At 37.6% G+C, this 24,199-nt stretch overlaps 3 protein-coding genes across 14 annotated transcripts in view; all 3 read right to left on the bottom strand.

Annotated features, from left to right (window-relative positions):
* Positions 1 to 5,167, bottom strand: part of nts (neurotensin) — a 32,381-nt gene extending 27,214 nt beyond the window's left edge. The window contains exons 1-2 of one of the 2 annotated variants that reach the window (XM_077569557.1): positions 5,073 to 5,167; positions 3,061 to 3,282 (exon numbers count right to left, since the gene is read on the bottom strand). The gene's annotated coding sequence lies outside the window, so the exon portion shown is untranslated. Of the gene's footprint in view, positions 1 to 3,060; positions 3,283 to 5,068 lie in introns of both variants that reach the window. The other variant, XM_077569559.1, reaches the window with a different exon arrangement.
* A 574-nt stretch (positions 5,168 to 5,741) lies between these two features.
* Positions 5,742 to 12,112, bottom strand: alx1 (ALX homeobox 1). Its single transcript, XM_077567300.1, has 4 exons — positions 11,929 to 12,112; positions 11,532 to 11,797; positions 8,792 to 8,920; positions 5,742 to 6,853 (listed from the first exon to the last, which is right to left on the bottom strand). Exons 1-4 carry the CDS (start codon positions 12,110 to 12,112, stop codon positions 6,518 to 6,520), a joined length of 915 nt encoding a protein of 304 aa, XP_077423426.1. The 3' UTR covers positions 5,742 to 6,517.
* A 2,399-nt stretch (positions 12,113 to 14,511) lies between these two features.
* The window catches only part of lrriq1 (leucine-rich repeats and IQ motif containing 1), a 38,611-nt gene continuing 28,923 nt past the window's right edge, over positions 14,512 to 24,199 (bottom strand). For 3 of the 11 annotated variants that reach the window (XM_077568763.1, XM_077568760.1, XM_077568758.1), the window contains 4 exons: positions 19,637 to 19,727; positions 18,565 to 18,634; positions 18,374 to 18,485; positions 14,512 to 15,884 (listed from right to left, as the gene is read on the bottom strand). In XM_077568763.1, the coding sequence (XP_077424889.1) occupies positions 15,772 to 15,884; positions 18,374 to 18,485; positions 18,565 to 18,634; positions 19,637 to 19,727 (386 nt within the window). In that variant the 3' untranslated portion in view covers positions 14,512 to 15,771. Of the gene's footprint in view, positions 15,885 to 16,010; positions 16,220 to 17,313; positions 18,180 to 18,373; positions 18,486 to 18,564; positions 18,635 to 19,636; positions 19,728 to 24,199 lie in introns of those variants that run through there. The other 8 variants (XR_013294541.1, XR_013294540.1, XM_077568757.1 and 5 more) reach the window with 6 other exon arrangements.

A 24,199-nucleotide genomic window follows, 5' to 3' on the forward strand; every position in this document is an offset into this window, starting at 1 on the left:
AACAACTATGCTGTCTGCTTTTTATTTAGCTTTTTTTTTTTTTTTTACCCTGATACACCTTAACCTCTTTTTACAGTTAAGCATTTCAAGAACATTATAGTGTGTAAAATCAATTTTCGCTTGAAGGATAAAAATGTGGTGAAACTCCCAAACTAAACATAAATTAAAAATTTTAAAAAATTTGAATTATTATATGCAAATACAAATCTATTTTTGCATGACTTTTAAGAATGTTACAAATATATGGTAGAGTGTAAACTTAATTTTCCCCTTGGGGTTAAAATAAGTACAATTAAAAAAAATGTTTTTTGAATAATATTAAAAGTTTAGTAATCTCATTTCACACATACAGGACAATTGATGATAGTGTCTTAAGGGGACTTAATTGAATTTCCAAATTGAGAAATTAAAATGAGTACATTAAAGTAAAATACAAAATTGAAATGAACTGTACAATGTAAATGCATCATTATTAAAAAAGAAAAATGAAAAAAAAATGAAAATTTGATGACTTTTGTATGGCAGTAGAAAATGTTAAACGGTCACTTAAGACATTGCTTATACAATTAATAAAGGCCGCAACTTTCCTACATATAATCAATATTTGCTATCAATATGTACTTATTTAAATTAGCAGCCTGCGAGTCCTTAATGAGCCTGAGTGTTTTCTTCGGCTGTTTTAGCAATTAGCCTCAATTAACACGAGCGCTTTACATAAGGCGCACATCTGTGCCCATTGATGAGGTCTGCGCTTGCCAGCGCTCACGCTCGCGCACGCGCACGCGCACACGCACACGCACACACACACACCTCCCTCCCTCGCAGACATGATGATGATTACGGTGGTGATGATGAGGAGGACAATGCTTTTATTAGAACAAACATCAGCTTGTCTGTGCGGAGTCCCACAGGGGTCCGTCCTCCACACCCTCACTTTGTGGCCACACCATTAGGTACACCAAAGACTGAATCACACAACCAATATGGACCATTTTTAACTGTTCGTTAGCAGTTACCTGGTGGGCAAACAACATTTTTACTTTTAGTACATATGGACCAAAAAATGGAGTGCTGCTGAATATGTTTTGCCAACCCCCCCCCCCCCCCCCAATAAAAAAACAAAACAAACGATCAGTCGCTCAAGTGGCATGAAAACGCCATTCAAGATATGCTAGCGGGTTAGCAGGTTAGCACATTTGGCCAAGAGCGTTGCATTTTGAGAAGAGGCAATGAATACGTTTGACCTTTAAGTGAGCGCTATGCGGGGGCATTAACCTTATATGAGCGACGCATAATTGCGTTGTGGCAGACACACACTCGCTCATCCATCCCATGATGACACTTCTCTACACACACACACACACGTTTCATTTAGATCAATATGGGAACATGTGTGTGTGTGGTTTTTTTACTCTTTAAAAAAAATAAAAATAAAAATAATAATAATAATAATAATAATAATTTGCTGGCAGGCTTTATGTCTTGAAATCCTCTCATCGTCACGTCAGTCATTGAATGCAACACACCTGACATTTCATTACATTCAGATAAAGAAATCGCTACAAGATGAGTTCAAAGGTCACGCGATGCAATTAAGCCTTTTCATGCTGCAGGTGGAAAAATGTTGAAGCCATATCATAACTTTATCATCACAATTCAATTGATTCTCAAGATAGTTCATGGAGGTGAAAGTTCATGAAGACTTCTATTGATTTGGATTTGGATGAGGATGTGGCGCAATAATAACGCAGGCACTTCAATTTAAAGGTTAAATGAAAATATCAAAGGAAATGAAATTTAAAAAAGGATCGTCCACATTTCAAGACTTAAATGTATATCGGATAAATTGGTACATATTGATTGTCTTTTATTAAAAAGATAATAAATTTGAGTAATACCTACATTTATTTTACTATATTTGTTCACCTCATTAGAGACACATTCAGTTAAACGTTGACATGATTTGGAAAACTGTACATTACATAAGAAGCCAAGATGTAAGGTAGATAATCAAATTATTGACGGCGTGAAAGAAGGATTTCTTTCCGTTTGGTTGCGTTCATGTAGGATTGGTTGTGCAAAAGCAGCTTTTGATGAGTCATCTTCATCATCTCCGTCTTCATCACACAACAACGTCAGGCAGAAAGAAATGTTAAAAATAAACCCAACAAACTCCTCAAACTAGTGAACAGTTTGCTGATAACATGAACATGATACAATAAAATGGAGCAGTGATTGTCAAAGTGTTGGTACGGGAACCACTAGTGGTATCAAACTGTGCACACTGCACATCATTTTTTGAACGTTCTTTAGTTGTAAATGTTCTCACAAAACATACAACTTTAAAAAATGATGGCATTCTCCCCAAAAATTTTTTTTTCACTTACAATTAGGCACTTTTATGAGAAAAAATGAACTTTATTTTCAAATTTCTTTTTATATATTTTGAAAACAATATATATTATATTTCTCACAAAATAAATTATTTAAAATATATATGTATATTCTTACAAGCTCTCTATTCTCATATTTTCTTAAAAAAAAATCAGATTTCTTTGAAAATGACTTTTTCTCTGTATTTTTTTTTTATTTATGTCCTTGAAAAAATGTTAAAGCTGCTTAATGCAGAAAACTTAATTTTGAATCGCTACTGCCACCTCTGGCTGAAAAATTTAACTGCACACGTGACGTCACAAAATTTGAAATTCGAACCCGAAACTCAGTCTGAAAACCATTGGCCAGAGACCTGCCGGAGTACCCATTGTGAAATGCTAAAGTGTTAATCTGCTAGTTAGAAGATGTTTTCGTCATAAATGGTCAAATTAAAAAAAAAGGTACAATGATCCAAAACAAAATTTATAATAATTATATAACCATAAAAATAAATATTACAATTATTTGTAAAGACCACTTTTTTAGATAAAACAAAAAAAAGACTTGTCCTAAACAAAAAAAATTTGGGGGGGTTATATGTTCATTAGTTATTATATATACGCATTTGTATACAAAAGTGTGTACATGTGTAAACTGTATGTGTGTTTACGTGTCACTCAAACTCACAAGTTTCCTCTTGCCGTGTCTCATCTGGTGTGTTTTGTCTCCAGAGGACCGAGCTCTCTTGTCCTAGGACCTCAATGTCGTGTGTTGCTGAGCATGTATCTCCATGATGATGATGATGATGATGATGATGATGAGTAGAACGTGCAGCAGGACTTGTCGCCGCTCATTATCACTCATAAGTAGAAGACGCACGCGGGGGCTGCACGTGGATTTGGTCAGTTCCTGGAAAGATTATAGTGTTTTGTTAAAGGCCATGTTTGGTGCTTATAACAACATACAACATCAACACATAGTAATCTGTCTGTCAATCAAATGTTCAGATTTATTTATTTATTAATATATTTTTTTTGCACAACCTTTTGAGGCAATCACTGCTATCAAAAGACTCATTTTTGAAAAAATGTGATTGGGACATGATCCCTACTTTATAATATTTATATTGTATAATGCATGTATTGTTTCATGAATTCTCCACATATGAATTTAAATGTACTTTAATTTCAACTATATCAGGTTCTGTCTTCATTATTGTGGTCATTTAAATTCAGTGGCAAGCAACCACAAGCTTCTACTTGGGTACGAGTAAGCTCAATCAGAGCCTTCATATTTAAAGTAATTACACATTGATGAAGTAACAATATACTGAACATCAATATGTATGGAATGAACATTAATATAATCATACAGTAATGAGGAATGAATGAACGCGTGTCAAGTTTCTCACTGCTGCTGGTTTGCGTCTCCAGCAGAGGGAAACAAAGTCCACTTTGTCCTCACACGAGTTAGTTGTTACTTGTGCATGAAATGTGCATTATAAGTAAAGTTTGCTTTGCCTTGCCTTTCTACTGATTTCATCACAAAAATAATCTTTATTTGTGTGTAAGATTGTTATATATTGATTACATGACAACAAATTATACATGAAATTCCAAACAGAAAATATCTAGTGTATGGTTTAGTCCAGTGTATAATACAAAGGGGGGGAGTTAACAAGCCTTTTTATATTTGAAGATAGTAGAGTACTGCATTTTTTTTTAGATAGTTAATCATGATTTTTTTTTTTATGAAAACAATTGTATTTTCTACAGCTATTTTTCCTCTCTCTCTAATCCGTATATGCTTTTGAAAAAAAATACTTTTAATCATTATAGAAGATTTTTAAATTAAATATATATTGTTTTAGGAATAAAGCTTCATCCACGTTTTTGATGAAAATTTAGGCCTACATTTTTAACTAAGTGTGTTTGATGTAAAAAAAAAAAAAAAATTTAAATAAATAAAAATAAAGTTTGAAAATACCACCAAAAAATAATAGCCATTCCTCTGCTGCCATCTAGTGGACTAAAATGCTTCGTTCATGTACTGTCACTTAACACAACATTTCTTCGTGTACCTCCACCCTCCTTATCTGAAGTAACAACCACACACACACACCCATTGGGGATGAAGTGATTGTCATTGATTTGAATATTAAAATCAAACAATCAGACTTCTGAGTGGTGACTGACACAAAATCGAGCTGGCAGCCAGGTTGGCCTAAAAGCAGAAAAAGACGCCACAAAGTCACTCCGATTGATATTGCTATGCTAGTTAGCTAATTTGAGAATAATTTGTTTGGTTCAAGATGTGCTTCTTTCAGTTCCAAAAGAATAGCAGTGTGTGTGGCAGCGGGCAAGTGTTTTTGTTGTTATTCTAGAATGGGACGTGGGTTTTTATTCCAAAGGCATGTTTTTGTTTTTGTCCCAGAAGTGGGTGAGCGTTAGCTTGGAAATTGTGTGAGTCCGGTCAACCACCCTATCAAGACCGCAAACCTGAACTAACACAGTGGAATGAACCAATGAGCGAAGAGCGGACGTGACGTCAGAAAAGCGATTCGTTGGGAGTCTTTTTTTTTTTGCGCAGAGTAAAAATCCAACATCGCTACTAGCCGAAGAGAGACAGTAGTGAACGATTTATGTCGTAGTTGCGGAAAAAATTGAAGAGTGACGAGTGACGTTGCTGGGCTTACTTGCCTATGATGCAGGTTGGAGTGGGTTCGCTTCCCAGCCTGGGAGACCGTGTTTGTATGTGTGCGTCTTTGTGTGAGCGGAAGAAAAAAAATATATATTTTTTTTAAAAGAGAGTGACGTTACTCACGAAGACGACGTCACGCAAATATACAAATTTGATTGGCCGACTTGTCTTTGGCCGGTGCCGAATCGCTGTCTATGGACGCCTATCCATATCGAGACACACTTAAAAAGAAAGTGGGTGTGACTTGCGAGGCTTGGTCAGTGTGGCGCTTTTCTGTTCTAAAAGCAGAATATGTTTTTCTAGAAATGTGTCAGTATATGTTGGCTCCAAAGGAGGAGCAATGCTTTTTTGTTTAGTTCACGTTCCATAAATGTGCTCGTGGATTTTGGGTTCCAGAAGCAAGACACTTATTTTTTTATTATTATTCTAGAAGCAGGTTTACTTTTATTTACTTCCAGAAGTGGATCAGCATTTGAAGGTGAGGGTGGGAGGGTTCCAGTGGTGAGTCAATATTTTTTGTTCCAGAAATGGATCTGAATTTTTTTTGTTCCATAAGTGCTATAGTTTTTTTGGTTCTAGAAGTGGGTCAAAGTTTATTTTTGCTCTAGAAACGGGTCAGCATGTGACCATGGAAAAAACTAAGCAATTTCCAAACACAAGACCTGGGATAACAACAATGTGATTTTTATTTAACTGCCTTCATGTGCATAATCTGGAGTCTACCTAACTCCAGACACTCAAATGCATTTATTTTGGTTCTAGAATCAAGGTAAAGATTCTTCGGACCTAGTGGGTCAGTATGTGACCAAGAAAACATGAGGGTGCATTTCATGAACCCGAGCATTGGTTTTATTTCCTTCATGTAGGTCCATATCACTCCTTGGCTCGAGAAGTGGTTTCTTTGGTTGTAGAAGCGAGTCAAAGTTTGTTTGGTTCTAGAAGCGAGTCAGCAATTGCTAGGTTGCAGAAGACTTTCAGCATGTCCCACTGTGTTATCACATGTGCCTCCAAACACGTGTTTTTCATATTTCCTTCATGTGCGTTAACTGGAGTTCGCCTCAGTCTTGAGGCTCAAAAGTGATCCTTTGGTTCTAGAATGGGATAAAAGTTTCTTTGGCTCTAGAAGTAGGTCAACGTGTGACCATTAAAACATGAGAGTGCATGTTGTGCACCCAACCGTTGTTTTTATTGCCTTCATGTGCATTGAGTCCACCTCAATCCCGAGACTGAAAACAAATTTTTGGGCTCTAGAAGGGGTCAAAATTTGTTTGGTTCCAGAAGCGGGTCAGCATGTGACCAAGAGTCCGAAGACACATGAAAGCACCAGGAGGTGGCAACAGAGTGTTTTTAGTGCACTAACAGTAGTCTGCCTCATTCCTGCGCCTTAAAAGTGTTCCTTTGGTTCTAGAAGCGACTCAAAGTGTCTTATGTTCTAGAAGCGGGATCACATGGCCCAGGAGATATTGGCGGCGTGCTCCTTGGCCTTCATGCGCAGCACGGCGATGCTGGACGAGCGCCTCTCGAACTCGGGCTTGGTCTCGAAGGCGTGGTGGCCGTTGGCGGCCGGCGAGAGAAGCGGGTCGCCGCAGAAGTTGTTGAGGGCGACGTGGCCGAACTGGTTCTGCTGGTTGGGGAAGTAGCCGTGGCCGTGGTCGCCGGCGGCGGAGGAGGCCGAGCGCGGGGAGTAGGAGGCCACGCAGGGGGGCGAACCTCGGGGCAGCATGCAAGGGGACACCACAGGACCGGCCGAAGGGCCGCCTGACCACAAGTTGTTTGGAATCTGGTAGGACAAGAACGAGTCATGAGTGGAGGGAAAAATTAGGTTCTTCATTTTATATGGTCCTACCTTGACTTAAGAAACGGCCATTTTGGCTTTTTCACAATAATAATAATAAAAAATAAAAAAACAATCGAAGAATAACGATTCAGAACGGCGCTGTGTATATGCAAATTCCTGCGTTGTAAACGATCCCTGACTGCACCGTGTTGCCTGCCACAAGTGTATGACGTTTATTCTTCTGCCTTTCCCAAAACTGCTTTAAAATGTTTAATGACACACCAGTTGGAGTTTACTGTCAAACTAAACACCACAAAAATAATTACACACATTGTGGATTTCAACACAACAAATTGTTTTAGAAACTGCTAGCATGGGAAATGCTAATGACAAGCTAATTATTAATTAAATTTAGCATTGCGTTCCGGGCGCGATTTCCTTAAAATAACGAATATTGACATACAAATGGAATGCATCCAGTCAAGTAATATAACAATTACTAGAAGGTATGGCTGTGCAATTAATTGAAATTAAATTACAATTTCAATTATTATACTCCACAATTACAAATTAAGCATAATCCTTAAAAAAAAAGGGGGAATTAATACTATTTTTTGCACATTTAAAAATTTTTAAAACAACAAATTTAATAAATTTTGTTTCGCTCCAAAGGAAGTTGCATAATTAAAGTGTTTCAAAGAATTGTATTTGTTGTAATATTTTTTCTGTTTAACCATTTCCTTGTTTTGTACCAAAAAATAAATGAACGTCCTGATCGTGATTTCAATTATTACCAAAATAATCATGGCTAATATTTTCTTCATAATCGAGCATAAAGCCCTACACGACTAAAAAATACATTAATAATACAATACTTAAATAAACTAATATTTGACTTGATACTTGTTTATTTTGTGGTTGTTCTTTCAAGTATATTTTCAAAACCAATCAAAAATAATTGATTACTACTTTTCGAGATTGTTTTCTTTGTGATTTCTAAAATGTTGTGGATACCTCTTTTTTTTTGTTCTAATTACTTTTTTTTTTTTTTTACAGTATTTTAGGCATGAAAAAAAGAACATACAACTACAAAAGTATTTAAAATATATTAACTCATTCACTGCCATTGATGGCTATAGACGTAAAAAATTAATTTGATCTATTTCTATTAGTTTAAAATGTTTTCCCACTTTTATTAACAAGAGTATGAAAACCTAGAATTGTTTTTATTGTACATTTAGAAGAGATATAAAAGTTGTGATTAATCCTGGGTTAACTAGTGAAGTCATGCAATTAATTACTTGACGCCCCTAATTTTTATTAATCTTTTTTTTACCGCGTCAGGTGTTTTTTTTTTTAATTGTAATTAAATCGCATGACTTCAATAGTTGACTCACGATTAATCACAAATTCTATATCTATTTAAAATGTACCCCAAAAAAAATTCTAGGTTTTCATACTCTTGTTAACAAAAGTGGAAAAAATGTTAAACTACTAGAAATAGTTTAAATGTATTTTGGACGTCTATAGCCGTCAATGGCAGTGAATGAGTTAATATATTTTTCTTTCTAGGTAAAAATCAGCTTTAATTTAATTTTTTATTTTTTTTAAATAACAGACATTTGTAGCAAAAGGTTGTTCCAATGATCAAGCACATATAACTTTACTTGCCCCCCCAAAATCCTCACGTTTGACAAATCCCTTGTCACATTTTTACTGTTGTGTTGACAAAAGGTTAACCGCATAATTATTGACAATAAAAGTCATAAATTCAACACGTACATCAGCATCTGTCTTTATGACTGCTTAAACTTGTCATTTCTTCAGTTTGCTGTGACGTCTCTAATCGGTGGTCAGTCTTCTTGACGTGCACTTCATAATATGTGGTGGACGCATTATTGTTTTGGCGTATTGAAAATGTCAAGAGTTGGACGCTCGTACCTGCGCGTAGCTGTCAGTGCGAGGCAGCACGGACAAGTCGTAGGCGGAGGCAAAGTGGTTTTTGGCTTGCTGGATTTGCCCGTAACGTTCCCGCTTCCTCCACTTGGCTCTTCTGTTCTGGAACCACACCTGACACACGCACACACATGCCACAATTATATTAATGATCACAATAAAAAGTAACAATAGTAAAAATATGTAACTCTAGCTGAGATTTCTTTTTAATGTCTATAAACGTTTAACAATGCTCAGTGTTTATTTTTAAATTAAGGTCAAACACGCATTTTTTTTTTTTTAAAGAAAAACAAACAAATGCAATTAATGCATTTAAGAGATTCTGAAATTCGTAGCCGAAGTATAAAAAAAAAAAGTTTGATATGTGAGGATCACACTGTTTAGAAATCCCAGTCAAGTATACAGCAATAGTAAGCATAAGAATTTAACTGAAAAATAAGAAATAAAGTCTTAATTTTTGATAATCTTTAATTGATTAATTTTGATAATATATTAACTATTACATTTAAGACACTTATTTAAATTTGTTACATGTTTTACAGAAAACATATCTGATGTTAAAATTTCTTCAGAATCTAATGTTTTAACTTCAGGTCAACCATATTAATGATAAAAAATTTTTTTTTTTTTTTTTTGTTGATTTTAAACATCAACATTATAAGACACTGAAAAACGAAGCTTAAGTTATGAACATTTGAGGTTAATGCTGGAATTTAAATTGCAACCAAAACACACTTGAAAATAATCGTTAAAAAGAATCGAAAACATGTCAAACTTGAGTACAATTATTGCCTAGAAGTTTGATTAATCGTTTTGGGGTTTTGAATGAAAAAAACAACACAAAAAAAACCTATGAATTAAAGATTTATCTTTGAACGCACCACACTTTTAAAATGTATTATTTTTAATGAAATATAAAGCTAGTTTCGATTTCTTCTGAAACATTTTTTTTTAAGATAGCAACAGAAAACAAAAATCATTAAAAAAATATATATTGCAAACATTCATCAATTTGAAAACCTAAGAATTTGAAATACATAGCTAAAGTTAACATTTTATTTGGAACATTTGATGATTTTTCTAAATGTTTGTCCAAATATTTATTCAATAATGGGTCACGTTTATCAGCAACGTCATAACTAGTAAGCAATTTAAGAAAGTCGTAAGTAATTAAAGCTTAAGTTAACTAAAAAAAAAAACCTGAACTGAAAAAGTTTCATGACAATCTTTTTGGGTTCCAATTCCAATCGCAGTAAGAAATTTTGCCCATCTCATGAATCACATCTAGCTTAAGTTACGATTTTCTCTGAATCTGGTGACTCTTGACGATGCTTGAAGATTTTGAGGTCACGTATGCTGCTAATAATAATAAAAAATTATTAATAATAATAAAAATAAACATGTGGAACAAATTCTTCTCAATGTTGTTTGGAGGAGCTTGACACTCTTGGCTCTATTTTTTATTTTTATTTTTTGGGGACATTTGGAGGAGCTTTGATTGTTTTACATTACATGTTATGAATGATAATATTAAGTATCATGGGGGTGGAAATAAAGTAATAATAAATGTTTTAAAATGCGAACCAACAATCTTCAGTGATATTAATAAACAATAAAAATTGATGGTATAATTGTAATCGAGCTATGCATGCAGTTAAAGATGAAAATGTCTTGACTGATTTGTTTTGAATTACATATCAAACGTGTCCATAATAATAATCGTAGAAGAAATTGACTAATCATTATGAAAATAAGGAAAGTAATGCTTTAATTGACAAGACCATGAAAATATGTGGTTAAAATCACTTTTTTTGCCCTGAAAGTTTGGAGAAACTTGATTACATTTTTGAATTACTTGTCAAACATGCCCATTATAATAAGAATAATCCTAAATACTACTTGACTGTTGTATATAATTTATGATGCCCACGATTTCTTTTAGCGTGTTACCAGAAGCTTGAAGCAGAAGCTTATTTTTATTATTATGAAGTAGTTATTTGAGAGACCTTTAAAATTGCCAAATTTGAGCCTGATTTCATTTGTTCTGAGTTACGCATCAAACATAAACAAAACAAACTTCTTCTTTTTTTTTTTAAATAAAGCAAGACCCTAAAGTGGAAAGACATCGGAAAATATGTAAAAACAAACAAAACGAAACAAAACAAAAAACCTGAAGAAATCAACTTTTTAATTGAAAAGACATTGAAATAATGATTTATTTTGAAACGTTTGCAGAGGGTTGATTTCATTTGTTTTGAGTTACACGTCAAACAAAGTAAGAAAGTAACGAATTGAAAAAGACATTGAAAAATACGTAGCTACAATTGTGACTTGAATTATTGCCTGAATTATGTATTTGAATTATACATCAAACACGTAAACCGAAATAAGAAGAATAATCACAATGAATAATATAAATTGACTATAGGCTAATTTAAAGTTTGGAAGTAAATTGCTAAAATTACCTATTTATTTTTACATTTTCCGAGTAGCCTGACTACATTTGTTTTGAATTACACTTTGCATGTAAACAATAATAATAATAATAATAATAATAATCTTTTTTTTTTTTAACTAACACACTGCTAATATGTCTTTGGCGTATCTAATGCATGAATTACAGGCCCAACATGTCAACACAAATAATCTATAATAAACTTTATTTATCTGCGGATTCTCCTAAAGCTAACGTTGCTAAGGTGCGTGCGTACGCGTGCGTGCGTACCTGCACCCTGGCCTCCGTCAGCTCAGTCCTCGTGGCCAGCTGCTCGCGCACGTACACGTCCGGGTAGTGCGTCTTCTGGAAGACCTTCTCCAGCTCGTCGAGCTGCGCGCTGCTGAAGGTGGTCCGGTGGCGTCGCTTCTTGCTGCTCGTCACCTTGTCGTCGCCCTTGTCCGCCGCCTCGTCCGCTTCGTCGCCGCGGCGGCAACACGACGCCGCGGAGCCGGTCAGCTCTTCCGCTTTGGCCGCGCCGTAGCCGCCTGGGAGTCACCAACAAAACTGCATTTTTTTAGAATTACATACCATTTTTTATTTTAACGAACGAGCTAATGCTTATGTTTATACATTTAATCAAGGCATTTTACCGAGAATTAAAAAAAATAAAAATAAATTAATTTACCGTGCTGGTCCGAGCGAGGCGAAGCGCGGTGTTCGCCGAAGGCCTGCGCGCATTTCGGGGGAGACTTGGCGAAGTACACGCCGCCGTCCAGACTCTCCATTGCCGGTTCCATGAAGTAGTCCGCGGCCTTCATGGCCTGGTTCTTGAGGCCGAACTTGTCCTCCATGAAGTCCATCATCATCATCGTGAGTGCAGCGGTCATCGCAGCGGCGGCACGACTTTATAGACCCCCCCAAAAGTCTTCCAAGAGAACCCCCGCCCCACCAGCACCACCACCGGCACCACACAGACATCAACAACAACCACACTCCCTTCTCTACTCTCTCTCTCTTTTTCTCAGTACTCCTCCCACTGACGGCCCAGTCCACATCGAACCGAACCACACAAACAATCTGCTCGTGAAACGACAAACACAAATATGTAACAAAAGGCCCGATTTCTAAAGTTTGCAGTTTTGGTACTATCCTAAGAGTGTGATTCAAACTCCGAATGACTTACTATTTACTTCACTTTTAGAATATAAACACACATTTTGATGGTAGAATAGAAATATATTATTTTGTAGGAAAAATAAATAAATATTTCCTTAATATCCCAGTATGTTTATTTAATAAATATAAAATTTAAAAAAAAAATGCAGTCAGTGTCCTTGTGTATAAAGATGTGACATACACAGTAATTTCATCAATAATTGTACAAACTGCAGATGTCGATGTAAAAAATTACCCACAGAAGAATATTTTGATTATAATAATTTCTTTTAAATACAATTTTTCATCAAGAGTGACAAAAAAAAAGTATATTTTTTTTGGGGGGGGGGGGGGGGGTTGATTTTGTAAAAGTACTTTCAAAGCAAAAACATTTAGTAGTATCTGTGAAAAATCACATCAATAACATCACATAAATATGAATTGATGGTAAGTCTCTTTCTGATTATAATAATTTCAGTACATGTTTTATAAATATTCTTTTAAATAAAAATTTTCATCAAGAGTGACAAAAAAAGTATATTTTTTGGGGGGTTTGACTTTGTAAAAGTACTTTCAAAACAAAAAAACATTTAGTAGTATCTGTGAAAAATCACGTCCATAACATCACATAAATATGAATTGTGATATCAAATTGCAATGTTGTGATGGTAAGTGTCTTTCTGGGGTCAGCGCTACCCCGGGGTCTGTGCGGTGCCACACGAAGAAAAGTCCAAATAAACATCGGTAGACGGAAGAGTGGGGGGGGGCGAGGGTCTTATTGGACTTCTAAAGTGAGCGAGTGTGGCGGCTGCGCCATGCTGAGGAGGAGAATGTGAAAAGTTCACTGAGCTTTCTGCCGATTTTAGTACCGACGCGGACCACGTCGCTCGGGGTTGGTCAGGAGACAACTTTCAAAAAAGATCATTCAAAAATAATGTACGTAGTAGGCTTGTTGTTGTTTTTTCTTTTAGGCTCTTAACAGTATATTTTTGATTTTGGCGAATTCTGTGGCACCCAATGTAATTGTTAACATTAATGACAAATATAATAGAAGGTGCACTTTAAAACATTTAATTTGAAGTTGTTGTTAATAGCAAAATGAAAATGCAATTCTGTTGACAAAGCTCTAAATACTACATACATACACTTGGCTATTGGTATTTAGTCAATGTTTTCTTCCTGCGATATATCACGCAATCACCATATCATGATACGGTCGGCAAAATTAATTAACAATGCCAAAAACGGTTGAATTGTATTACCAAACGACATCAAGTATTTTTATAGTGTAAAATTTACAATAAATTCACTTACTGTCAATTTATTACATTTTAAAGTGGCGTTACATTTTGATATTGATTTGTGATATATCGTCAATGTTTTCTTCCTCCGATATTAGCATCGCACACTGTAAAAACTGTTGGGTCGAAAAATAACCCAATTATCAGTCAAACATGGACCGATCCTCTACTTTGAGTCAAGAAATGGGTCGTTTAGTGTAAAACAACTCATAAATACTAATCCTTTACTTGGGTCAAAAATTGGGTCATTTTGTATAAAACAACCCAGAAAGTTGGGTCAAATTGATCCATAAAGTGGATCGATCCATAATTGGGTTACTTTGGACCCAACTGTTTTTAGAGTGCACAATCCCTGTTGCCAGCAAAATATTGCGATATTACAACACCAACAATTGTCATCTTCTTACTAGATCACTACTATTTACCAAGGCCCAGGTCCGTATAACCCACTTGACCAAAGTTTTTTCAATCAACAGAATTTTTTGACTTCTTTTGCCAGCAAAAAGAAACAAAACAGTTGATACTATTTGAAAGCATATGTTTACAACTTGGTTCATGTAAAGTGGGCTAAAGGTCAACAAATACCTGACACGAGCTGTTCAACCAAGCGGAGTCAGGACACCACTCGGCGAACATTCTTTTTTAAATTCAATTTGTAGAAAAACATCCTGCAGCCCTTATTAGAGCCACCAATTAGCTTGGACGTTTTACCCACGGTTTCTGCTAGCGCGCCACGTTATCCCCTCGACACCGCTTCGGGTTTCTCGGGCTCTTTCCTCGGCGACTGCGAAAAAAGAAAGGGCGAACTTCCATTTTGGAATCGCATTCGCTGGCAGTTTTATTTGACTTGATTTAAATTGCACCGTTCATTTAAATAATAATGAAGAGGTTAATTAGCAATAGCTAATAGTTTCCATTTTTTGGGGCAAGTTATAAAATCTGCCACCAAGCTTCTCCTACACTCAGTGAACCAAACTGTCATCCATCTGTCTGGTGCTTGTGCATTAAATTTGGTAGCACTTGGACAAAATCTGTAGGAATAATGTTTATTTCTGAATCACTAAAATGGCCACTTCAAACCAAATGGCAGATCTTTGTCTTTTCAGGTATGGTTACCAAATTTCATGCGAGGTGAAAGCTATCTTTGGTGGCTAAATTTTCAAATAATTCTATCGTTCATTCCTGAACCAATGGCGAGTCATCAAACTTCGCTGCCAAGTAGTCTACGTCATGGCTAAAGCTAGGTTTTTTTCGGGGGGGGGTCATCCATTTGTTGAGTATACATGCTTTAAAGCTGGTAGCAATCGAGCAAAATCTGTAGAACGAGATCATCATTGGAGAGTAGACCACCAAAATGGCCTCTTCAAACCAAAATGGCCGACTTCCTTTGTTGAAAATTGTTTAATTACAGAGGCTATTTTAGAGTCACTTTGTTCATTTTTCTATGGGTCTTAAAAAAAATGATTAGTGATTTAGTGACCAAATTTGAAGACGTTATGGTGAACTGGAAAACTTTTTTGACTCAGATTTTTTTTTTGTTTAAATACTGAAAAGACAGAGGAAGGCAGCCATTTTGTTTGAAGCTGACCATTTTTCAGGTGTCCTTCAAAAACCAACTTTTATCAAATTGCCACCTATTGTAAACTGTACGTACAACGCTGAACTATGAAATATTTGAGCTGTTGTCACCGTGTGTGGGCGGAGCATGGCGGCAAAATTTAATAACTTGACATGTAACACAACTCATCTTTTTATTGGCTCTCAACATAATATTCCATAATAAGTGCAACTATAAGGCTAGCCTGGCAATGGCTAACTAAGTGCTTCAACTTAACACAAGACACATCAGGATTTGCACTTCCAAAACTGGACTTTGTCCAAGCTTAAGAAAGGCAAAACGGCAAGTGAGCCGATACGAACCGTGCTGTGTTCAAATTGTTTGTTTAGCCTGCAATACTCAAAGTAAGCGCCTGCAGGTGTTTGGACTTCAGGATAGATATGCTAAAATGCATTACGAAGCCCAGCAGCAAAGTTCTATGTGTTTTTTTGTGTTGTTTGGAACAAAAGATGCATCAGTGTTTTACTTCCCGTCTTTTCTTCCCGCCACCCCAGCCGCTGCTACGCCGCGCAGGCTCATCCCGGAAGGAGATGCGCTCCTTCCTCCACACAGTGGGAACATCTTGCTCTAGTGGAAAAACACCATGGGGGAAAAAAAATGATTGAGAGGCGCCATTTATGGACTTTAAAAAAAATATTGGAAGGCACAGCTTAGTCAATAATAATACTATTATTCACGCAGCACTGTACACACCTTGTTTATGTCAACACTGCAGCCATATTGGATGTGGCAAAGTGTAGCAGTGATGCTCTGTTCCCTTGCTCCTTGCCCATGGCATTAATACTGAACCATTGCTTCTGCTTGTAATATCTCATTCTAACTCAATTTCCTGAATATAACTTGCCGGTTTTATGGCTGATACGATGGCCAAATCCAATATGGCGGACGCGCTGACGCATCACCTGGAACGAGACCCCTATTCAATGTTGTAAATAGAGCAGAAGTAAAAAAAAAAAAAAAAAAAAAAAAGAGACAAAAGAAATTTGATCTTGATTTTATATGTCCAAAGGTTCAAATGGCGATTTAGTTTAGCCAACCCCAATTTAATATGTATTATGTCCCTCCTAACTTGCCGCACGTATAGTAATAATATAAAGAATAAAACAGTTGCCAAATCTGCCAAAATGCTGCTTGTTGTGAAGTGAGATGAGTTGAGGTCACTGCAACCATGCTCGCAAGTCAAAGAAAAAAAAAATCGCCTAAACAACGGCTTGACTTGAAAGTTGGGTCACTCGTATCATATGGCATCACAGTACAGGCAATTATAAACATTTTTCGTGAGGGCAAATAGAAAATATCTGTAAATGCCAGCAAAACTCTTTCGATGCTGGCAGTTGTGATGGATTCCACGTGTAGACCACGGGGGGAGCGGGCGGCAAAGATGGGGGGGTGGGGGCCGGGACCCCATAACAGGTAGCGATCCGTGCTTGAATAAGTGCACAGCTGGCAGACCACGTATAGAATGTCACTGTTTAGAACGCAAGTCGGGGCGACCTGCGAATGACATGCCGAGGAACGTGTACTGTGTGTCATCTGATATGTGACATCTGATTTGTGGAAACTGGGTTCTAGTTGTATTTAAAAAAAAAAAAAAACTTAAAGTGCAGAATTTCACAAGTTACTTCATGTTAAAGATTAGATAGCTCTTAACTCTTTGACTGCCAGACGTTTTCAGAAAAGGGATGCCGTGGGTGCGAGCCGATTTAAGCATTTTTGACTGATCTTTCAAGGTCCACAGAAAATTATGTGTTTGGACTATGGAAACACACATACTACCAAATGGAAGTTTGGACTCTCATCTTTCATCAGAAAAAAAAGTTTGTTTCTACCTTATTCTGTTTTTCAGTAATCAACAATAGAAAATGGTTAGTTTCACCTCTGTTTTGAAAAAAAAAAACGTCTTTAAACGTCTTTGGCACTCCTCCATAGGATTTTACTAAACGTTATTTAATGTTTTTGGCAGTCAAAGAGTTAATATGAAAAAAAAATGCACTGAGCTGTCACCAATGTCTTACAAATGCAATTATGCCATCTAGTGGCAGAAAAATGACCTCAACACAAATCAATGATTTATGAATTATTATGAAACTACTGTATCGATGACTAAAAGATTCTGCCATATTTCGCTTAGTTTAACATTGTTTCCACTTTTATGTTAACAAGAGTATGAAACTTATTTTAAATGTATATTTTATTGTACATTTAAAACAGATATAAAATTTGCGATTAATCGTGAGTTAACTATTGAAGTCATGCAATTAATCACGATAAAAAAATGTAATCGCCTGACACCCCTAGTAAAAAGTAAATACAATTTTAACTTAAGCCTGAATCGCCCAGTTTTAGGCCAATAGTCAAATGCTGTCATCTTGTGGTCTGACGAGCTCATAACGATCATAAAGCTGATCAAAATGAATGACCACACATGTTCATAATTCAGTGCAAACAGAGGCAGTCTGTCTTGACTGTCCCATCCTGTCCTTGAGAGCATGACGGCGCTGGTGGTGGCGTCGGGCGGGACAAGGCACTCTTCTTCCTCTGGGCCGGCGCACCTCGTGGAAATCATTTTGAAATCATCATCAGAATCCAATTAGGTCTCGTTAAAGGGTTGGTGAAGGGAGGGGGGACAGGACAGGACAGGACAGGGCTCCCCTTCACTCCGCCTTCCTGAGACGCTTTCATGTGCTCATCTGCCCTCACTGGCATCTTTGTCAGCCCCCTCGGACCCCTCACACAAGGCTCAGTCATCCTCCACCTTGTCTTTCTTTTTTTTCAGTTTCCTGCTAGAGGAGAAACACCGTGTCCCCAGACTGACCTTGTGGGCCCTCTCGAGCCCCCCTTGCTGGGGCCAATCAACAATTCCTGCAGTTTGAACAAGCAACTTTTTATGGTGCATTTACACAGCAGGGACGTTAATCTAGAACTAGGAAGGGGTTTGATTAAGTACCAAGAACTAAAAAATTTAAGTGAGAATGCCTTACTTTTGGTCTTTGGGGGAAATAATTCTGCCTAGCAACCAATGACAGTGAATTTTGTGCATGTATGAAATTACTCACTTGACTCAGCTGCAAGTTCTAAAGTATTTTTGTTGTCTCTACCGGCTTGGGCAGGTAAACTGTTGCAGGCCCAAACTCCAGTGGCGTGATATTGCGTACGTCCAGATTCTGGCTACACACATTGCACATAAAACAATCGACTCGTCAATAATGCAAACATTTCAAGTGCGCGCGGTCAGTGGGTTACTCACTGCAAGTTGTCGTCGTCGTCGTCGTCCACCGCTCGACGCGTCGGCGGAGATGTCCGGTAAGAAATGCTCGCTGAAGATGACAATATGGAAAATTACGCATTACTGTATATCGTGTGAAAAACACATTTTTCAATTTTTACATTTTTTGGGATGTCTGCATTCAGTTTCATTCCAAAAACATAAAAATTAAAAAATTAAAAACATTTAAAAGGACAAAAATGGACATAAGTGTTTTTCACATAGCAGCGACGATATGCTAGGGTGACTATATTTTGATTACCGGCCACGAGATACCGAAAGTTTACTCAAAGATGACATCAATTATAACTATTTTAACGTATGCCTCTTCTGTATAGGTAGAAAATAAAACAAAACACTTTGAACCCACCACACAACTATAGCTCCGGTTTGCAAGCATAAATAGTCGCTCAGGAAACAGCTGACCTACTTTTTACTTAAAAACACTTTTTAATATATAAAAATAATAACATTTGTCCCGCAATGAAAACCGGACATTTCTATGAATTTATAACACGATACAGCAGATCATTTGAAATTTAATATAATCTGGCAAGAGGAGGCAAAATGAGGACGTCTGCTTATGTAAAAAAAAAAATTAAGGCCAGAAACAGAAAGCATTGCAATATATCGTCTATGCAACAATGCAATTTTGAAAAATGTCAATGATCTAAAGGCTGACTTGGAGTCACAAGAAGGAGTCATGCCATATACTCTGCATTTTGTTACATTTGGGTGCGATAGTTTTCTTTTCTGTAACAGTTTGTTTGTCTTTTATTAACACTTCCAATGACATCATTTCATTATGTGCTCCCAAATTTTCCACGGTGAGAACTCTAAGAGCGGCTTCAAGCACAAAAACCCTTTTTAGTAAATCAGCCGCGTGAAAATCTACGCATCTAGTGCACTCCAAATCTATTGGATCAAATGTGATATATATTTATATTGTACAGATGACTTCTGGGGTTGATAGTATATGTCGGAGATTGAACCATGTTAATTTTAAAACATAAATCAAGACAGGTCGATCAACAATTAAAAAGATGTTGCTCACCTCTCTGAGTGCCTCAAAGTGTTCTGGTTTTGGAGCCATTCGCAAGTCCGATCCCACCTCGCTGGTCCCAGGCCCGCCTCCGCTTGGTGAACTGGGCCACCGCAAGACAACAACCAATAAATGTCACAGGTGAGTATTTGTTTTGAGATTTGCCACCCGAAACAGGCTTTGTGGGCTGACTTTTAAAAATCTCTTTAAGAAAAACATATATAAACCACAAATGCCAGTGTTGTAGCCTAAAGTGAAAAACTTGTGTGGTCAAATCTGCTGATGTGTTTACTTTCAGTTTAAAGAGCTTTGTGCGTTTGTTATCAAAGATTTGCAGTTGCCGAAAGACGCGTGACTGTTGTGGTTCTGCAACCCGACAGCTTTCTGGAGCGAGGGAGAACTCGGGCTGATTTACGAGGCGTGTTGAAATCCCATAATAAGGCCGTAATTCAGAGTAAACATTTGCGTTGTGCTGACAGTAGGGCGGCCGTGGACGGGTGTGGGCTAATAATGGATTCTGACAGGCCGTCACTGGAACTAATGACGCCTTTATTGCTCACTTTTGCTGCACCGCGGCGAGGGAAAGTGCTGCAGTTTTCATGGGTTAATTGCAGAGGACCACTAAAAGTGTCAAGTGATGGATGTTCCCCCTCGGGGGGTGCGCAAGCGGGCCCGGAAATGGATGCTCGCGCTGCCCATTGCGCGAAGATGAGGAGGCCTTTGGGAGTCACTTTCTATCAGTTAAGTTTTAATTAAATATGTGTATTTTCAGTTAACATTATTTATATGGATGCAATATCAATTTTATGCACTAAAGCAGCAGCAAAGCAGTGCTTAATTAGTTTTATGGTTAATTATAGAGAAACAATGACTATGATAATAACAATTAAGGTTAGCAAGTTAGGAAATGAAAATATGGTTAGGATTAGGGGTTATGAGTAAAAGATACATATAAAAAAAATGAAGATAAAGAGGGAAAATATATTAAAATCTTCCTTTAAAAAATAAAATAAATAAAAATAATCTGATAAAAAGACAGTGTGAAAAGGTAAGCTGTGGGCGTCAAGAAATTTGGGTTCTGTGGTCTCCGTTCGTCTCACCTCTTTAAAAAAAATTATAATAAAAGACAGTCACGGCTATAATACATCTAAAACTGTAAGTGTTTTTTATAAAAACAATTTAATCCTGGGACATGACCACACAGACACGCTCATGGTTAATAAAATAAGTCCTTTAAAAAATAATCAAATCACAAAAAAAGTGTGGTTATGGGTTAGGTTTGGTTTAGGGTTAGCATTAAATCTGGGTTGAAATTAGATTTAATGGGTTGTTGATAGAGTGAGATTCACTAAATCTCTCGTTCCTCCTTAGCTCATGAAAGAATTTGAGAAAGCAGGAAAAAACATTCAATAAGCCAGTAGCATAGAGACAATCAACCCCCCCACAAATCTCCAAAACTCCCGAGACCCCCTCCAGTACTCCTGCAGGATATCAGGCAGGGGGCCCCCGTAGGATTCACGCCTGTTAAGAGGGGCTCTTAAGCACATTAAGCCAGCTCGTCTCTGCGGCAAGGAAAAGACAGAATATCAGAAGGTCGGGAGGAGGAACAGAGGGTGGCCTGAAGGGCTGACGAAATGACATGCTTCTTCCCCCATCTGCCCCGGTCCCTTCTCGAGCCAGTCGGATAAACTATAAATGACAAAGATGATCATAATGCCCCATTGTGCCACCAAGTGTTTATGTTACTGTAAAGCACAGATCTGTTTATTTACGCTGTCTCCACATGACGCAAGATTTGAAGGCAGACCGTGCACAACCATCGCAAAGCTGCCCAGAACACAAACATGGACGCATACAACATTGTGGAGCGATCACGTCAGTCTACTGGAGCGCTAATAGTCGCTGACGACGCCGTCTCCACGTAACGCAACGTTATGGGAAGACTGGGTGGAACAAGTATATTGCATATGTTCCGCAGCCACACAAACATGGACACAACATTGTGGAGCGACCACATCAGAGTCTACTTGAAAACTAATCATGGTCAGAGACTCTGCTCTACATATGTCTATGATTTGAGGCAGTCTGCGTCTCATAAATTGTGTAGCTCCCCGCAACTTGAACATGAACATGCACAACATTGTGGAGCAGGCACATGTCAGAACCTAGCGCTAAACTTTAAGGTTAATTATCGTTAAAGATGTCATCTCCGCATAACCTACAATTTTGAGGCAATCTAGGTGGAACAGATAAACAAATAAACATAAACATTGAGGCACACAACATTGTGGAGCAAACATCTCAGAACTTCAACATTATTCAAAGTTAAAGACTCCCAGCTCCACATAACTAAGATTTAAGGCAGACTAGGTGGGAACAAACTGTGTTGCTCCCTGGAACACTAACATGGACATGCATAACATTGTGGAGTGACATATCTGTCTCTAGTGGAACACTAATCGTCGTTAAAGACGCCGTCTCAACACTGCATAACATTTGAGGCAAACTGCGGTGTAACAAATAAGTTACATAGCTGCCCCAAACACAAACATGGATACATACAACATTGCGGAGGGACCACGTCACCCACTCTGGCACACTTGACAACAGGAATCATCCGAGGAATGTTTTTTTCCCTTCACAATGAAACATCTCGAGGCTCGTCATTCCCCCCCACCCCCACCCCTTCCATCATCTTCCCCGTCTCTCCGTGTAAGCCGATACCCGTTTCAAGTGGGTTACTCATGTCCAGCACATCCACACAAAGCCCGGATAAAATAAACACGCCGCGTCAGATATCTTGGAAAGAATCTGTCATGGCTTTTCGGGGCTAATCACCTCCAGAAGGACCCGGACTCGAAACCCCCTGAAACGTTAACCCCTGTTGGGCAGAGCGTGGCGGGCCGAGCCAGGTCTGGCTGCCTCCTCAGGCCTCGGGCACTGGGGGGAGATCCGGACGAGGAGGAGGAGGAGGGGGAGGAAGGTGGGGTGCCTTCCACAGGTCACGGCCAGGGGTGCGCCAGGGAAGATCGGTCCGGGTCCATTAAGGATCACAGCACTAGGAGCCAGTCATTGACACACCATTGGCTTAGTGCAGTGATTCCCAACCACTGTGCTGGGAAAGTATCCAATTTTGCTTAATTGGTAAGACATTTATTATTTAATTATTACAAATGATGTATTTTGGTTCATCTATCGATGCCATTGCCGGATAGTGAAATACAGAACAGTAAACTGCTCTCCCACTAGATGGCAGAAGATATACTGTAATTAACCTGCACCTGTTGCCATTCATACAGCAGAATAATAAATAATAGCCCTGTGGGAGGCCAAGATTTCACATTAAGTTGATAAAATTGTGAGTCAAAAGTCACAATTTGGTACATTTCATATTTTTCCAAAAATCTATACTATTGTTGAAAATGGCTTGCCCCCCCCAAAATTGGTCAAATTGGTAAAAAAATACAGTGGTGCCTTGATATACGAGTTTATTTTGCTCTGTGACCATGCTCGTAACTGAAAACACTCATATCTCAAATCATCTTTCCCCAGTGAAATTAATGGATTTAGCATTAAGCACTAAGGGAAATAGCACTCGATAATATTGTACTATATATATATATTTTTTTAAATAATAACAATGAGTAATAACATAATTTAATATAAAGTAAATACCTAAACAGTTTGTCCATCATAATTTAATGCTGCACTTCAATTCATTGTGCTGCTCCATCTGGTGCGCTCTTCGTTCAACAAGAGGCAGTATAATACAGATGATTAGCATGTCAATGCCGTTTTCCATTGTAGATAGCAATAAGCTAGCAAGGCCTTTCTTGAGGCTTTGGCTTTGTTATACTCATTTTATGTTTCGTTTGACAGTAAACTTGAACTGTGACTGGTATTAAACAGCGTGAAGACTCTTTTTTTGATGAGTTGTTCACTATTTGCCAAACTGCTGTTTAATGTAAAGTGAGTTGAGTTGAGTTCACTGTCAGCATACGGCGCTCGTTACTTAAATTTGTGAAAAAAATCTGCCGCATGACAATTCCTAACTCGAAAAACTCATAAATTGGCTTTGAGAGTGCCGTCCCGTCTCACCCGCAAAGTGAAAATAAAGTTTGCTGCTTGTCATGTACACACCAAAGCAAAAGGTGGCACCATTAACTAATTTGCTCCCAAAAACATATGAATATGTTCTATTTTAAACATTACCATGTTCCCAAAGACTTATTTATAAGATGTTGTTTTTTTAATGTGTTTTTTTTTATGCCACAGCATACAGAAGGGTTTGATGCGGCCTCAGAATTTAAGAGAATGGTTGAGGAAATGGTAGTTATTACAAAAACAGCCAGTAGGTTGCAGCAGAGTATAAGAGATCAACCAGGGCCATGTTGCAGCAAAGCTCATTTACCCACAGTTTTAAACAGATTTGTGAATAATGATGAAACTTAGCTATATTCTAATGTTAATTGCTGCTAAACGATAACAGATGGAAATATACTTTCTCGTATTCTGTGGGCCTTGCAAAATCAGTCAAAATCCAGCAAAACAGCCGAGAGCGAAGGGTGTTGCTTT

This window comes from Vanacampus margaritifer, chromosome 6, assembly GCF_051991255.1.
Source record: "Vanacampus margaritifer isolate UIUO_Vmar chromosome 6, RoL_Vmar_1.0, whole genome shotgun sequence".
Taxonomy (NCBI): Eukaryota; Metazoa; Chordata; class Actinopteri; order Syngnathiformes; family Syngnathidae; genus Vanacampus; species Vanacampus margaritifer.